This window comes from Tursiops truncatus, chromosome 4, assembly GCF_011762595.2.
Source record: "Tursiops truncatus isolate mTurTru1 chromosome 4, mTurTru1.mat.Y, whole genome shotgun sequence".
Classification (NCBI taxonomy): domain Eukaryota; kingdom Metazoa; phylum Chordata; class Mammalia; order Artiodactyla; family Delphinidae; genus Tursiops; species Tursiops truncatus.
In genome coordinates this window covers 85,172,689-85,190,090 of record NC_047037.1, presented here as the reverse complement: position 1 = coordinate 85,190,090, position 17,402 = coordinate 85,172,689, and the positions used below count along the sequence as shown (strand labels likewise).

Genomic DNA, 17,402 nt, shown 5'->3' with positions numbered 1-17,402 from the left:
CTATGCATGTGTTTGCTTCTTTTAACTGGCATTTCCAAATTAGTGTGCATTTGCCCACTCTTTAGGGCTTCTGTCTCAGAGAAAGGTAATTATAGCCTGAATCATATGAGTGTCACTAAAAACTAGACTGGCTTCAGAGTCTGGTCAGCTGAAACCAGGCTGTATAGGCCCACCAACAACTCAGCAAATATGAAGGAAAATTCCCATTTGGATACTCCTTTATTTATAGAACAGTTAGGTAGAAAAAACATTTTTTTTTTTCAGTTCTTTTTGCCTGGGTTTCAGTTCTGAAGGTGTTTATTATATCTCCTCTTAGCTCTCCTTTGATGACAAAGTTCTCTAACTAGGACCTGAATAAATGGCCCTAATACTACTAATAACCACCATTTATTGATTACTTGCTTTGTGCTAGGTTCTAGCTCATTACCTTTAGTATCAAATTTACCTTTCACAACGATCTTAAGAATAGCTAAATTTATTATGCCCATTTTGCAAATGAAAAAACTAAAGCCCAAAGAGATTAAGCAATTAGCCCAAGGTCACACAGCTAATAAGTGGAGAAACCAGGAATCAACTTCAGGGCTGTCTTACTCATGCCTTTAAGTAACACACTATTCTACTTTAATTTTTAAGATCAGTGATAATTGTCAGCACGATGATTCCATGACCACAGGTCATAGATAGCCATAGGACATCTAACTTATAATCATATGCCATTCTGAATATCCATAAAAGATGTATGTTCCTGAAATAGTAGTGAATATAAGAGCTCACAAGTCTCTAACATTAGAAGGAAAATACATTTACATTATGTAGGACCCTATCCAGTTCAAAAGACTTTAGATGCAAAATATGTATAATGTCTTAAGAATCAAAAAAATACAAATTCAAGTCAGCGATCAACTTGAATGAGCATTGCAAGCTTTGTGAGTGAACAAAAGTGAGATAATGTCAGTTTTCCCTTTCAAGTTTTGAAACCCATGACACTTCGATTATAAAAAGACCCTCTGCCTGGAAATGGTGAAAATAATCCCTCAGAATGTCTGTAGTTGCAGGTCTCATGGATGGCCTAAATCCTTGGTTATAAGTAATATCAATGAACTAGATGGTTACTGCTTTAGAGATCAGGCTATGTGAGTTTAATGGGTTGGTTCAGTGGGTATGCCTCTTTCAGTCCTAGAAGATTCAGAATTAAGAAGAGGAAGTTTGCAAAGAATCCAAATCGTAGTAATAATATACATTTCTGATTTTCTTTATATAATTTATGTTCTTGTGAAACTTAAGAGAATTTGGCTTAAAATGATAGCCTTGAAACTCCAAACTAGAATGTGTAATTGAGTATTTGGTTTAGATGTATAGTTTTAGGTTGAAATCTTACTAAGCGTATACAGTTATTAGAACATCTGAGAAAACTTTAGATTCACTGTATTTACAAGATTAACTTATTAAACTTATGGCTCATTTAAGTACTCAGAAAGGTTTTGTTTATTTCAAGGAATTGAAAGAAATATATTAAATGTAAAATGGTTGTTTGGCATAATGACATTGTTTAATTACTGAGTTCATAAGTGAGATTAAACATTATTCAAAGCCCCTTAAGAGTGATAGTTAAAATTTGCCAGGTTATAAATAAAATGATAAGATTTAAAAGCCTAACTTAAAAGTTTAAGAGAAAACTAAGGTCTTGAATTTATAACTTGGATATATTTAACACTATTGGTTAAAATCAAAAGTAAACTTCTAAAGAATCTTTTCTGCCTAAAAAAGGAGAGAAAGGTAAAAGAAATAAAAGGAAGGGAAGGAGAGGGAAGGGGAGGGGAAGAAAATACCTCAAGGACAACAGCAAGCTCTTATCCTCAGTCTTCTAAATCACTGACATCTAGAAGGATGACCTTGAACTAAAAGTTGATATTTCAGAGCCCCCAGGATTGGACAAGAAGCCATCGGCCCAGTAGAGCCCTAGAGCCGTTTCTCAGCCAGGAGAGTGGCCGGAAGACTGACTGAGCCTTATGTCCTTAGGGAGGCATGCACCTTTCATCTCCACTCCAGGTATTTGCTCTGTACTGAAAATTTGGATGAAGGCAGAATCTTGGGTTCCTTTCAGCTCTGAAATCCTGTGGTTTTAGGAGTATCTTTCTTCACTTCAAACTCTGGGCCTCTGGGTTCACACTAAAATTAATTCACATTATATTTTCAAAACGAGTGTTAGATAAGAGCGTGGACTTTGGGAACCAGATTATCCTGGGACCACTAAGTTCTAGAACTGACACTAGTTCAGTGATGAAAGTTATTTAATCTTCATTAGCCTGAGTTGTCTTGTCTGCAGCAAGACAGTAGTTACAGTATTTAGATCATGGGATTGTTGTGAAGATTAAACTCAGGAGGGAAGAAGAAGTGCTTGGCACAAAAGGTGATTACAGCAACCCTGGAGTGGAAGTAGGGCTACTTGCTGTCGTTATCCTCATGGGTGAGAGATTTTTAAGATAGGGTTAATTGGAAGCATAGGGGCAACATACCTACAAAATTGTAAACTGAAAATTTGGATGAATGGCAAGTCCTATGCTCTTTACACATCATGTTGTTATCTCTTAAAAGACCCAAGCTTTCTGAATCTAGAGGAATTCAGATTATCCATTTCCTAATCACAGAATTCTTGATGCTTAGATGAAATTTCTGCATCCTTGCACCTCTTAAGGTCCCAAGGATTTGTAGAATTTTCATCCAACATGAGGGAAGGGATGGAGAAGGGAAGAAGTAGAGTGATTTTTTTTACACTCTTTTTGGTGTATGTACTAGAGTTTCCCTATAATGGTTTTCAATAAACCATACTCCCCAAGGAATCAGGGAGCTGGGTCAAGAGGATTTCTCCTTTTGAGGTCTTAGTGGAGCTTTTGTTCTCTGCAGAGTTGGAAGGAAGCAGAAAATCAAGCAGTGTTCCAAATCCTGTTTGGAACTAGAAAAGGCCCAATAAATATGTAAAATAAAAGTACAGTATACAAAGCCCTCCAAATTGACTGAATGAATAAACTAACCCTCACAGAAGTTCAGAATTCTGTATCTGTGCCAAAAAAAAAAAAAAAAAAAAAAGGCAGGAAAAAAAAAGAAAAGACCTATCCAAAGCCACCCAATTAACACTCAAGCTTGGAGCTGACCCCAGCCAGCCTTGCCACCAGAGCAACTTCCAAAAGGACAAGACTAAGCCTGGTGGCTAGAGTGCCATGAAGAGGACAGATGTCTCACAGGGAAGGTCACTCTGCACACACGTCTGCGCTGTGTTTCTCTGGGGTTTTCATTAGCTCACTCAGAACACTCTCCCGTCTGCCTCCTCGGGGTCTCCAAAGGTGATGTACCTGGATAGGAAGTTCTCCAGTGACTGCTTCTTGTCTTCTTTGCAAACAATGCCCTCCTTCTTCTGCTTTTCCATGTCTTTGATTCGGGACTGAAAGGTATCAATCACATCGAACACAGACTTCATTGCTATAGGCACCTCATAATATTGCTGTTGAAGGAAAAATAAAAAGTATATAACGTATGAAGGTGTTTCTTCCCTATGTCCAGAGGATAGAGAGCTTGAGAGAATTCAGGGTGGCTCCAGGGAAATCAGAGCCTGGAGGGCTCTTTGATTTATAAATTCTCTCCTGCAGTAGTACCTCTGCTGATTTTTTGAAACAATTTTTTTTTTTTTGTTTCCATGAAACAAAAGCCGTTACCTTCCATGAAGGTCTTAACTTCGCTCTTTTTATTGGGAAGGGTCCATGCCTTCCTCACCACACATATTCTAGGCTCACTTCCCTACCTCTGGGACTAAGCTGGTTCCTCTTCACTATACAACTGGAGAGAAGGTCAGAAACACTGTACTAAACACAAGAAAACAAATGGAATAACATGTTAGAGTATCTGACCTGAGCAATAAGGGTAATTTTCCACCAGAAGGAGGCCTGCTCTGTGGTCATCAGAAATCTACATAAACTCTTTGTGATTCCCAGAGACTATTTTATTGAGTGAGCATTACTTAAAATTAGGTCATGTTTGCTTATGTATTCTCAGAAAAAAAGTTGGATCTAACTTTTTGGGGGATAATGAAATTCAGTTTCCTGCATCAGAGCTGTCTGGACTTAGAACAGCAACCTGAGGTGGATTTGAGGGCTGGCTGATCAGCATAAGTGCCCTCAATGGGAATTTAGTAAATCATGGAATGTGAAAGCTGGCCGAGACCTTGGGGATCATCTAGTCCAACCTCTCACATCAGAGGTGGCACAACACAAATGTGGAATGAATTATTGAAGGGATCTCTCTCCAGATCCAGAAAACTACTGCAGGTTGAATCAGCTATTCTAATAGTCCAGGCAGCTTTTTTTCAAAAGGATTTTCATGTAAGCATGGGCTCTGGAGTCAACCTGCGTGGGTATGAAGCCCAACACTAACTGGGTGAACTTGGGCAAGTTACCTAACTACTCTGGGTCTCTATTTGTCCTCTGTGAAACAATGATAATACTTGCTATTTATCTTAGAGGTTTGAGACAAGGATTGTAAACATCTGAGGTGAGTGCTTGACATAATGAAACAAAGTTAGTTATTATTGTTAATATTATTATGACTACATGGCACAGTTTTTCAGGGTTCAGAATCTCTGTCCTTATCATAGGAAGAAAGTAGGTGTAAAGACCCTTACATATGCTGTCTACAAGAGACCCACTTCAGACCTAGAGACACATACAGACTAAAAGTAAGGGGATGGAAAAAGATATTCCATGCAAATGGAAACCAAAAGAAAGCTGGAGTAGCAATTCTCATATCAGACAAAATAGACTTTAAAATAAGGACTATTAAAAGAGACAAAGAAGGACACTACATAATGATCAAGGGATCGATCCAAGAAGAAGATATAACAATTGTAAATATTTATGCACCCAACATAGGAGCACCTCAATACATAAGGCAAATACTAACAGCCATAAAAGGGGAAATTGACAGTAACACATTCATAGTAGGGGACTTAAACACCCCACTTTCACCCATGGACAGATCATCCAAAATGAAAATAAATAAGGAAACACAAGCTTTAAATGATACATTAAACAAGATGGACTTAATTGATATTTATAGGACACTCCATCCAAAAACAACAGAATACACATTTTTCTCAAGTGCTCACGGAACATTCTCCAGGATAGATCATATCTTGGGTCACAAATCAAGCCTTGGCAAATTTAAGAAAATTGAAATTGTATCAAGTATCTTTTCTGACCACAACGCCATGAGACTAGATATCAATTACAGGAAAAGATCTGTAAAAAATACAAACACATGGAGGCTAAACAATACACTACTTAATAATGAAGTGATCACTGAAGAAATCAAAGAGGAAATCAAAAAATACCTAGAAACAAATGACAATGGAGACACAACGACCCAAAACCTGTGGGATGCAGCAAAAGCAGTTCTAAGGGGGAAGTTTATAGCAATACAAGCCCACCTTAAGAAGCAGGAAACATCTAGAATAAACAACCTAACCTTGCACCTCAAGCAATTAGAGAAAGAAGAACAAAAAAACCCCAAAGCTAGCAGAAGGAAAGAAATCATAAAAATCAGATCAGAAATAAATGAAAAAGAAATGAAGGAAACAATAGCAAAGATCAATGAAACTAAAAGCTGGTTCTTTGAGAAGATAAACAAAATAGATAAACCACTAGCCAGACTTATCAAGAAAAAAAGGGAGAAGACTCAAATCAATAGAATTAGAAATGAAAAAGGAGAGGTAACAACTGACACTGCAGAAATAAAAGAGATCATGAGAGATTACTACAAGCAACTCTATGCCAATAAAATGGACAATCTGGAAGAAATGGACAAATTCTTAGAAATGCACAACCTGCCAAGACTGAATCAGGAAGAAATAGAAAATATGAACAGACCAATCACAAGCACTGAAATTGAAACTGTGATTAAAAATCTTCCAACAAAGAAAAGCCCAGGACCAGATGGCTTCACAGGCGAATTCTATCAAACATTTAGAGAAGAGCTAACACCTATCCTTCTCAAACTCTTCCAAAATATAGCAGAGGGAGGAACACTCCCAAACTCATTCTACGAGGCCACCATCACCTTGATACCAAAACCAGGCAAGGATGTCACAAAGAAAGAAAACTACAGACCAATATCACTGATGAACATAGATGCAAAAATCCTCAACAAAATACTAGCAAACAGAATCCAACAGCACATTAAAAGGATCATACACCATGATCAAGTGGGGTTTGTTCCAGGAATGCAAGGATTCTTCAATATACGCAAATCTATCAATGTGATAAACCATATTAACAAACTGAAGGAGAAAAACCATATGATCATCTCAATAGATGCAGAGAAAGCTTTTGACAAAATTCAACACCCATTTATGATAAAAACCCTGCAGAAAGTAGGCATAGAGGGAACTTTCCTCAACATAATAAAGGCCATATACGACAAGCCCACAGCAAACATCATCCTCAATGGTGAAAAACTGAAAGCATTTCCACTAAGATCAGGAACAAGACAAGGGTGCCCACTCTCACCACTCTTATTCAACATAGTTTTGGAAGTTTTAGCCACAGCAATCAGAGAAGAGAAGGAAATAAAAGGAATCCAAATCGGAAAAGAAGAAGTAAAGCTGTCACTGTTTGCAGATGACATGATCCTATACATAGAGAATCCTAAAGATGCTACCAGAAAACTACTAGAGCTAATCAATGAATTTGGTAAAGTAGCAGGATACAAAATTAATGCACAGAAATCTCTGGCATTCCTATATACTAATGATGAAAAATCTGAAAGTGAAATCAAGAAAACACTCCCATTTACCATTGCAACAAAAAGAATAAAATATCTAGGAATAAACCTACCTAAGGAGACAAAAGACCTGTATGCAGAAAACTATAAGACACTGATGAAAGAAATTAAAGATGATACAAATAGATGGAGACATATACCATGTTCTTGGATTGGAAGAATCAACATTGTGAAAATGACTCTACTACCCAAAGCAATCTATAGATTCAATGCAATCCCTATCAAACTACCATTGGCATTTTTCACAGAACTAGAACAAAAAATTTCGCAATTTGTATGGAAACACAAAAGACCCCGAATAGCCAAAGCAATCTTGAGAACAAAAAAAGGAACTGGAGGAATCAGGCTCCCTGACTTCAGACTATACTACAAAGCTACAGTTATCAAGACGGTATGGTACTGGCACAAAAACAGAAAGATAGATCAATGGAACAGGATAGAAAGCCCAGAGATAAACCCATGCACATATGGACACCTTATCTTTGATAAAGGTGGCAGGAATGTACAGTGGAAAAAGGACAGCCTCTTCAATAAATGGTGCTGGGAAAACTGGACAGGTACATGTAAAAGAATGAAATTAGAACACTCCCTAACACCATACACAAAAATAAGCTCAAAATGGATTAAAGACCTAAATATAAGGCCAGAAACTATCAAACTATTAGAGGAAAACATAGGCAGAACACTCTATGACATAAATCACAGCAAGATTCTTTCTGACCCACCCCCTAGAGTAATGGAAATAAAAACAAAAATAAACAAATGGGACCTAATGAAACTTCAAAGCTTTTGCACAGCAAAGGAAACCATAAACAAGACCAAAAGACAACCCTCAGAATGGGAGAAAATGTTTGCAAATGAAGCAACTGACAAAGGATTAATCTCCAAAATTTACAAGCAGCTCATGCAGCTCAACAACAAAAAAACAAACAACCCAATCCAAAAATGGGCAGAAGACCTAAATAGACATTTCTCCAAAGAAGATATACAGACTGCCAACAAACACATGAAAGAATGCTCAACATCATTAATCATTAGAGAAATGCAAATCAAAACTACAATGAGATATCATCTCACACCAGTCAGAATGGCCATCATCAATAAATCTAGAAACAATAAATGCTGGAGAGGGTGTGGAGAAAAGGGAACCCTCTTGCACTGCTGGTGGGAATGTGAATTGGTTCAGCCACTATGGAGAACAGTATGGAGGTTCCTTAAAAAACTACAAATAGAACTACCATATGACCCAGCAATCCCACTACTGGGCATATACCCTGAGAAAACCGAAATTCAAAAAGAGTCATGTACCAAAATGTTCATCGCAGCTCTATTTACAATAGCCCGGAGATGGAAACAACCTAAGTGCCCATCATCGGATGAATGGATAAAGAAGATGTGGCACATATATACAATGGAATATTACTCAGCCATAAAAAGAAACGAAATTGAGCTATTTGTAATGAGGTGGATAGACCTAGAGTCTGTCATACACAGTGAAGTAAGTCAGAAAGAAAAAGACAAATACAGTATGCTAACACATATATATGGAATTTAAGAAAAAAAAAAAAATGTCATGAAGAACCTAGGGGTAAGGCAGGAATAGAGACGCAGACCTCCTAGAGAACGGACTTGAGGTTATGGGGAGGGGGAAGGGTGAGCTGTGACGGGGCGAGAGAGAGTCATGGACATATACACACTAACAAACGTAGTAAGGTAGATAGCTAGTGGGAAGCAGCCGCATGGCACAGGGATATTGGCTCGGTGCTCTGTGACAGCCTGGAGGGGTGGGATAGGGAGGGTGGGAGGGAGGGAGACGCAAGAGGGAAGAGATATGGGAACATATGTATATGTATAACTGATTCACTTTGTTATAAAGCAGAAACTAACACACCATTGTAAAGTAATTATACCCCAATAAAGATGTTAAAAAAAAAAAAAAAAAAGAAAGTAGGTGTAAAACCCTACTGTCTTGCCCATGTTGGATCAGGAGGTAAACTTCCAGGCCCTTTCAAAGTAGACCTATGTTAAATCTGGGTTTTCTGAAAACAGAAGCTAAATACTCTTTACTTTTTATCACCAGGGCCTGGCTGGTGATAAACATCATAGCTATTCAACAATTGTCTGGTGAATGCATGACTTTGATGTTACAGAAGAATTTAGTCTGAGTCAAGTAGCTAGGCCATAGGTGGTCATCCAATCCAATATTTTCCATAGACCACATTTCTAGACACAAATTCTACAGGACAGTGGGAACTATTTGGACCATTTCAAACCCTTCCCATTTATGAAATAACTTGTGCTTAGTCATATGTCTAATAGACTCATTGACAAAAAATTGAGTTGCTATCTTAAGGAATGTCACTGCATCATCCAAAACAGGAACCCATACCTTGACTCTCAGGTCCACATCGGTGAGCACCATGAAGAAGTCATTGTAGGTCATTCCATACTCCTTCCTTAGCTCGCTGATAAGATGCTGGTCTACCAAGTCCTCATCATCCACAACACGCATAGGTTTCTCATTATCTTAAGACAAATGAAATGTGAATAAATATGGATGTGACAAAACAGAAATCAGTGGGAAACCAAAGGGTGGAGGCCCTGAGCCTTCATCCCAAGTTAATTAAAACAGTTTTTGTTAGTTGCACACATTTGACTAACATTTTGTTTGAACGAGCATTTCCAAAGTGAACAAATAAATATAGAAACAAGTGAGTAAACTCATTTTGAAAATCACTTTTCCAAAGATGATCAAACCACCATCTCTGCCCACCCTGGTCACGGTGAATCAGAAGCAGCAACGTGAGAGTGAAGCTGCTGAGTCATCCCTGGAAGAAGACTGCCAACTCACTCTGGGGATGAGTCATCACCCTAGCTCACCAGGGAACCAGACCCAGATTCTTTGGTTAAGTTTTATTTCATTTAAAATTTTATTTTAGTTTTAGTTATTTGTTTAAGTCTAAAATCAGTGTCTGTTCCTCCCACTTAGAGAATCACTCTGGGACTCAGTGAACTATGTCATTGCCATAGAGAAAAATAAAAAGCCTATGTTCAAATATGGTCATTTGGCTCCAAAACAAGTCAAGCTATTCATAATATAAATTTTGTAAGTGAATACAATTTTAAGTAAAATGTTACTGAATTTATGGAAGTTTTTAGTGTTAGGTATTTTTTCAAATATCAAACCCTGAAAACAAATTATTATAATTCAGAATGGTTCCTAAAGGTGCTACTGGGTTAATGGGAAGTATGAACATGGCAAATTACTATGTCTGGAAAGCATTTTGGAAAAGATAGGACACTCCCATACAGGTCACAGTGTTTCCCTCAACCCTATTAAAATTTTTATCTGCAAATAATCCCCTGTATTTTAAAAAAAGGTACAAAAGTTAAAGTTAGCAAATATGTGATAACAGATCTATTACAGAAGGGAATCTATCAGTTATTATCAATACTGCTACCCAATGAATAGTACTACAGTAGGAAAAAACACAATTTTGCAGATACAGAGGTTACACAGCTGAGTACCACAGACTATTACTCTTTTGTTGATATAAAGGGGACAATTACAATTTAAGTATTACTTTGGTTTATTTGATCAGGATTGAAAGTATATAAGTTGAAAGTATATAAACAAAAAGCTTCATTCTCCCAAGCAGATCATAGTGAGAGGGGAGAGAATGCTATCATTAATAAAATATAAATTAATTTAAAAGAATTGTTAGGTTCATGGTGTTGGTTTTTGTTTAGTATAGCTCATTGAATAAAAACAGCAACTTGCAGAATAAAGTGCATAGTATGATGTTATTCTTAAAAAGAAATAAAGCAAAAGAAAACATAATACATCTATATGGGAATATGCATAGGAAAAAGTCCAGAAGGACATACAGCTGATAAAAATGGTTGCCTCTGGGGAGTGGGAAGAGGTGAGGTAGAAAATTTCACTGTTTACTCCATGTAAGTCTATATTATTTAAATTTTAACAAGAAGCATATTTTACTTTGTGATTAATAACAACAATAATAATAATAATGAAGGAAATCTTTAAAAAACTGATTTGTAAATGTCCTCAACAACTAATGTTCTGATTCTAAGACCTTACAAACCAGATTTTATCTTGAACCTAGGAATTGCTATTTTTAATCCATAACATACATTCATTTTTGCTTTTGTTCATTGAACAAAATATTTGCTAACTTGAACAGAGTTCAAGTTCCTAAGTAGAATCACAATTAGAACATTTACATCTACCTAACAGATAAAGTCACAAAAACCATTGAATGGCTGAGATGAAACGAAATTGGAGACTGTAGTGGATTTCAAAAATGGTCCCAGGGCTTCCCTGGTGGCGCAGTAGTTGAGAGTCCGCCTGCCGATGCAGGGGACATGGGTTCGTGCCCTGGTCCGGGAAGATCCCACATACCGCGGAGCGGCTAGGCCCGTGAGCCGTGGCCGCTGAGCCTGCGCGTACGGAGCCTGTGCTCCGCAACGGGAGAGGCCACAACAGTGAGAGGCCCGCGCACTGCAAAAAAAAAAAAAAAAATGGTCCCAATTCTCCACCCTTCCCTATACTTACACTTTGCCCAGTAGCTGTAGCTGCCTGTTATGGTGGATGGGTTGCTTCTGAGCTCATCTATATAACTTGCTTCGGTCAGGGTTAGCCAGTGTTCACATAAGTGATACAAATGGAGGCTAGAAATGGGCCTGCACATTTGGGATTCCTGCTGCTTCTGCCATTACCATGAGACTACATCCATACTAGCCTTGAAGAGGATAAGTCAAGCCAAGTTACTCTGGTCTCACCCCAGCCAGGGCTATCCCAGATCCACTGACAGCCAGGTGACCCCTAACATGTGTGCAAGCCCAGCCAAGATCAGCAGAACCACCTAACCAACAGGCAGCTGACTGCAAACATATGGGCAAGCCAAAGCTGAACGTTTCAGGCTTGCGACTCAATGAACGTTTAATGTCGTATGCCACTGAGGTGTGTGGGTCTTTATTACATAGCCTTATTGTGGCAATAGATAACTGCTACAGACATTATCTGGCCCAACCCAGTCACATTACTGAAGATGAAACCAAGGACTGCAGTGGACACTCTGCAGTGCTGGCCAGATCCTACCTTCAGGACTAAAGCTGCTGTGAATGTTAGCAGCTGAATCCCTCTGAAAACTGCTCTCCTTAGAAAAGTGCTGCCTTTCCCCAAATCACACCCTTACAAAGAGACAGCCCACACTCAGTGGTTGCTGCAGGGGGCGAGGCAGTAGATATAACAGCTGCCCCCTTGCCTCAAAGTGAACAATGCTGAAGGGCCAATTGCATTCAAATTCTCTCTCTGTCACTTTGCATCCCTCACCCCTCATAGGCATTATTCCTGAGAATACTCCCCATTAACCTCTTGCATGCAAATCTCAGAGTCTGTTTCCCAGAGAACTGACCTATCACAGACACCATGAAGGGAGCACTCTGCTCAAGTTCACATTGCTAGTTAATAACAGACTGCAGGTGAGGACTCAGGTAACATGACCTCACTCCCATCCAGTCCTCTCTCTACTTTCACAAAATGCACCACACTCAAGGATAGAGATGACCCAAGAACAAGATTTAAACCAAATTTTATTCTACTAAGATATGGAGGGGAAAAAAAAAAACAACTTCATGGTCTGGATTCTCCCTTCAACTAGAATAGTTTCTGAAATGATTTGATCAAACTAAAAGTGATAAACAGAACATTTTGCACTCCCAGCCTACAGAAAGATACATCCCGAAGCAATGTTTGTGCTGAGAGAATCTGCCAAAGAAAAACAATGAAAGGCCTGATGAACACTGGATCCAACTGGGATGGGGACAACTCTAGAGCAAGACAGAGTCTACCTCTGGCTGAATTCTGAGGAGGGTAAGTGTGAGGCCAGTTCCTGTCTCCAGCTGCCTACTCCTGACACAGGTCTCTGTTACGCTCTGCATTCTGTCTAAATCAGGGCTGGGTGAACAAGAGGTTTTCTTCAGTCTGGAAAAGCAACATGAATTTGACAGATTCTTATTAAATTTATCCAAGTTCTGTCAAAGATGTCTAGTCCTCCTCAAGGGTGGCAGGGCTTAAAGCAAACATTCTTTAGAACACATCCTATAAATTGTCCATATGGTCCTGATCCGCCTAAAATGATTCACAGATCCAAGCCCATTTGGTAGGATTTGGTCATTCCACACAACCTGCCCCTGGACCTAACTTTTTTTTTTTGCGGTACGCCGGCCTCTCACTACTGTGGCCTCTCCCATTGCGGAGCACAGGCTCCGGACGCGCAGACTCAGTGGCCATGGCTCACTGGACCAGCCGCTCCGTGGCACGTGGGATCCTCCCGGACCAGGGCACGAACCCGTGTCCCCTGCATCGGCAGGCGGACTCTCAACCACTGCGTCACCAAGGAAGCCCCTGGACCTAAGATTTTTGAGGAGGGACGGGGGGAGGATGAACTCTGCTGTGTGCTGATGAGTACTGGCTCTAGAAGAGAAACACCTGCCTAGTTTCCCACCCTTTCAGAACTCCAACTCCAAAAGTCAGTGGTCTTCAGGTAGTAGTAAGTTTCTTCATGTATTCATTCTTCCATGTCTGACTATAGACAGCAATGACACTGCAGAAAAATTCAGCTCCAATTACAACTTATTAAACACCAACTGTGTGCCAGGCATTGTGTCTGAAGCCTCCCTCTGTGACTGCTGCGTCTCTGTGACATCCATGGTTTCTCCTCTTTCTCTTCATCCCTAAATTCAGGCCATTCCTCCAATGTCCTGGGACCACTTCAGCTCCCCCATTGCTTCAGAAGTTCCCAATTTCCTCTTGCAGTTTTTCAAAGTATGAGTCACTGTCTACCTTCATCATGAACCTGGAGTGCATGTTAAAATTACAATCCTTGAATCCAGATCTATCTGGTTCATGCTCCCTGGGGGGCACTATTCCTCTGCCTTAATCAATTGTCTCAATTGTCTAGAAAGACCAATTTGCCAATTTGTCTTGCCTATGAAGAATGTGTCCTGCCAGGTGCTTTTCTGTCCTACAGACTGACTACTAAACCTTAAAAGTTATTTAAAATTTATTTGAAAAATATATTTAGAAATCTTTAGTGACTTCACATGGTTTACCAAATAAAGTTTGAATTCTTTGTCCTGGTATTTGAAATCCTCTAAAATCGGGTGCCAATCTATATTTCTAGCCCTCTCTTCCCTTCTATCCTACACCCAACCTTCTGCTCTAGATCAAACTTATCTGCAAATCAGAATCCCTTGAGCAACATTTTAAAAACAGATTTCTGGACCCCATCCCCAAACTGGGTCAGCATCTTGGAGTGGGGAGAGGACCAGGGAGTCTGAATTTTCCTTCTGTTTTATAAAGAACGCCTATAAAGTGAGATTAAAAAGACCAACAACACAATAGAAAAATAAGCAAAGGACACTAAAAACAAAGCATAAATGATCCTGAAACATATGAAAATATCTTCGATCATACTCATAAAAAGAGAAATGCAACCTAACACTATATCACACTAAGATACCATTTTTCACACACTGCATTCCTTAAAAACATTCACAAGTTTGATCGCACAGTCTATTGAAGAGGTTTGGGGAGATAGACGTTCTTACACATTTCTGGTGGGACTGCAATATGATACAACTTGTATGGAGAGAAATTTGGTGATATCTACCAAAACTAGATACACTTTCTGTTTGGCCCAACAATCTTACATCTCAGAATCTATTGTAAAGATATACCCACATACATAGAGTGACATGTGTACGGGTTAATTCTGAAATTGTTTATAAAAACAATATACGGAAAGCAATCCAAATGTCCATCAAGGGGAATGGTTGAAGAGACTGTGGTAGAATCTCACAATGGCTTAATAAGGAATGAGAAAGATCTCTATGTACTCATAAGAAAAGATCTCCAGGAAATATATTTAAATGAAAGAAGCCAAACGCAAAGTAGTCCATACAGTATACTATAGTTTGTATAAAAAAGAAGGGGAAAACAGAAAGAAACTACTTTGTAGCACAGGGAACTATATTCAATATCTTGTAATAATCTATAATGGAAAAGAATCTGAAAAAGAATATATATATATATATATATATATATATATATATATATATTCACTTTGTTGTATACCTGGAACTAACACAACTTTGTAAATCAACTATACTTCAATTTAAAAAAAAAAAGGTCTTTCCTAGCCAAGGTAATAAAACAGTTTCCTGTTAAAAAAAAAAAGAGAGAGAGAGGAGGAATATAGGTATTTATTTGTGTTTGCACAAACAAGCATTAAACGGATAAACGAGGAAGCATAAATATTCCTATGGGGGCAGAGAGTAATAAGGTAAAGGGTCAGGAACGGGTGTAAGACTTGTCTGTGTATGCCTTTTTATGTAGCTCTGACTTTGGAATCCAAAAAATGTATCATTTGTTTAAAAAAAAGAATAAAAACAAAAAGCACCTATGATGGAGTCATCATCTATCAAAAAAAATCTACTCAGTTTCAAGGCCCCTCCTTTAAAGCCACCCGCTTTTCAAAATTCTGTGATACATACAGTACTGTGATGACTGCAATTGGAAGAGCTTATGTCTCTACCACATTCTTCAAGCACTTGTTTTATACACTTGACTTATCAGGTGTTTTTCACCCCTTGCTTGCAGGGGTTGATCTTGACACTGGTACACTTGATGTTGAATGGGATGACTGGACAAGTTAGGGGGCAGCCTCTCCAGCCTCTAGGGCACAGAGCAATTGATAATCAAAGACTGAATAAACAGAGGGAGACCACAGGCAGTGTCTGGAAATCTGATCACTCACCCAGCCTTGTCTCCCGGCACAGGGTGGCAGGCTCTAGAGAAGGCAGTTGCCGGGCATAGTCACCACTGAAGAAAGGAGGAATTGGGGCAAAGGGTCAATTTTTCAGGTGCTCCTGTGGGAAAGCAGCATGTCTGCATTGTTATGGATCCTGATGGTTGTGAGGCTGTTCAGAAAGAGCAATTCTCTTCAACAGGATCGAAGGTAGAGTATTTTAGGCTGAAATGTACTCTATCAGTCTCACTTAGGAAAGTTGTGTCAGAGATTCACCCAGGAATTCTCTACTCACATGAATAAGGAATCAACACTGTTTCTCCTTGTTGCCACTTTACACTTCCATAAACTCTTCCACCTCCCTTTTTTTATTCTTTAAAAAGAAACTGGGCTTCCCTGGTGGCTCAGTGGTTAAGAACCTGCCTGCCAATGCAGGGGACACGGGTTCGATCCCTGGTCCGGGAAGATCCCACATGCCACGGAGCAGCTAAGCCCGCCTGCACAGCTACTGAGCCCATGCACCTACAGCCCATGCTCTGCAACAACAGAAGCCACCACAATGAGAAGCCCACGCACCGCAACAAAGAGTAGCCCCCCGCTCGCCACTACTAGAGAAAGCCTGTGCGCAGAACAAAGACCCAACGCAGCCAAAACTAAATAAATAAATAAATAAATATATATATATATATATATATATATATATATATATATATATATATATATAAACTATCAGGGCTTTCCTGGTGGCGCAGTGGTTGAGAGTCCGCCTGCCGATGCAGGAGACACAGGTTCGTGCCCCGGTCCGGGAGGATCCCACGTGCCACGGAGCGGCTGGGCCAGTGAGCCATGGCCGCTGAGCCTGTGCTCCGCAATGGGAGAGGCCACAGCAGTGAGAGGCCCGCGTACCGAAGAAAAAAAAAGAAACTATCAAAACCTGCCTTTGCCCGTAAAAATGTCCTGTGTTCTAACTCTTAAAACTTGGTGATCAATACCAGTGTCAAAATATTTTTCATCTCTACATTTTGCTAAGCACATAAATATATATATATACATGTCTGCTGTGCTTTCCTCACTTCTCTTTTCATTCTGCAATAAATGTCTTTAGCTAAGAACTCCTTCCCACCTGACAAACTTTGTCTATAATTCATACACTTAACATAGACACCAACATTCCTATCTTAGATTGATACTTTAAATATCTCTAACAATTAAGAATGTCTTTATGTGTTAGGTCCTTCTATTTTTCGTCTTTTGGTTTTGGGTTTTTTTTTTTTTTTTTAATTTTTATTTTCTTTTTGTGTTAGGTCATTCTAAACCATCACGTATAATATACTCTGGGCTGGCAAAACCAGATGGGCTTATTCTGCATTGGAATTTGCTCAAGAACGAATGATGACTGAAACCTTAAAGTAAGTTCCCTGGTGTTTGTAGGTCCATCATCTATAACTCAAATACATTTAGCAAGACAGGCCAGCTGATGAGTACAGCCCACACTGTAGTTGGATGTGGGCCTCTGCTTTTAAGGACCAGTAAAAGACTGGAAGAGTAGAGAGTGCCTGATTTATTTTGAGGAAAGTAAGGCCATCTGATAGATTTCCAGCTGAAAATCGGTCAAGGCTGGAGATTGGTTCACTGAGACCATGGCACACGCCAACTCCTGTTTTCCCATGGCTGACTCCCAGTCTTGGCTGAAAGTACTACAGCCTTTCCCATAAGGGTAACCTGGGACATGACACAAGG

At 39.3% G+C, this 17,402-nt stretch overlaps 1 protein-coding gene across 1 annotated transcript in view; it reads right to left on the bottom strand.

Annotated features, from left to right (window-relative positions):
• The window catches only part of CCDC80 (coiled-coil domain containing 80), a 38,213-nt gene that overhangs the window by 6,760 nt on the left and 14,051 nt on the right, over positions 1-17,402 (bottom strand). Inside the window, exons 4-5 of the mRNA XM_004315198.4 lie at positions 9,218-9,354; positions 3,351-3,499 (exon numbers count right to left, since the gene is read on the bottom strand). Coding sequence (XP_004315246.3) covers positions 3,351-3,499; positions 9,218-9,354 — 286 coding nt within the window. The remainder of the gene's footprint in view (positions 1-3,350; positions 3,500-9,217; positions 9,355-17,402) is intronic.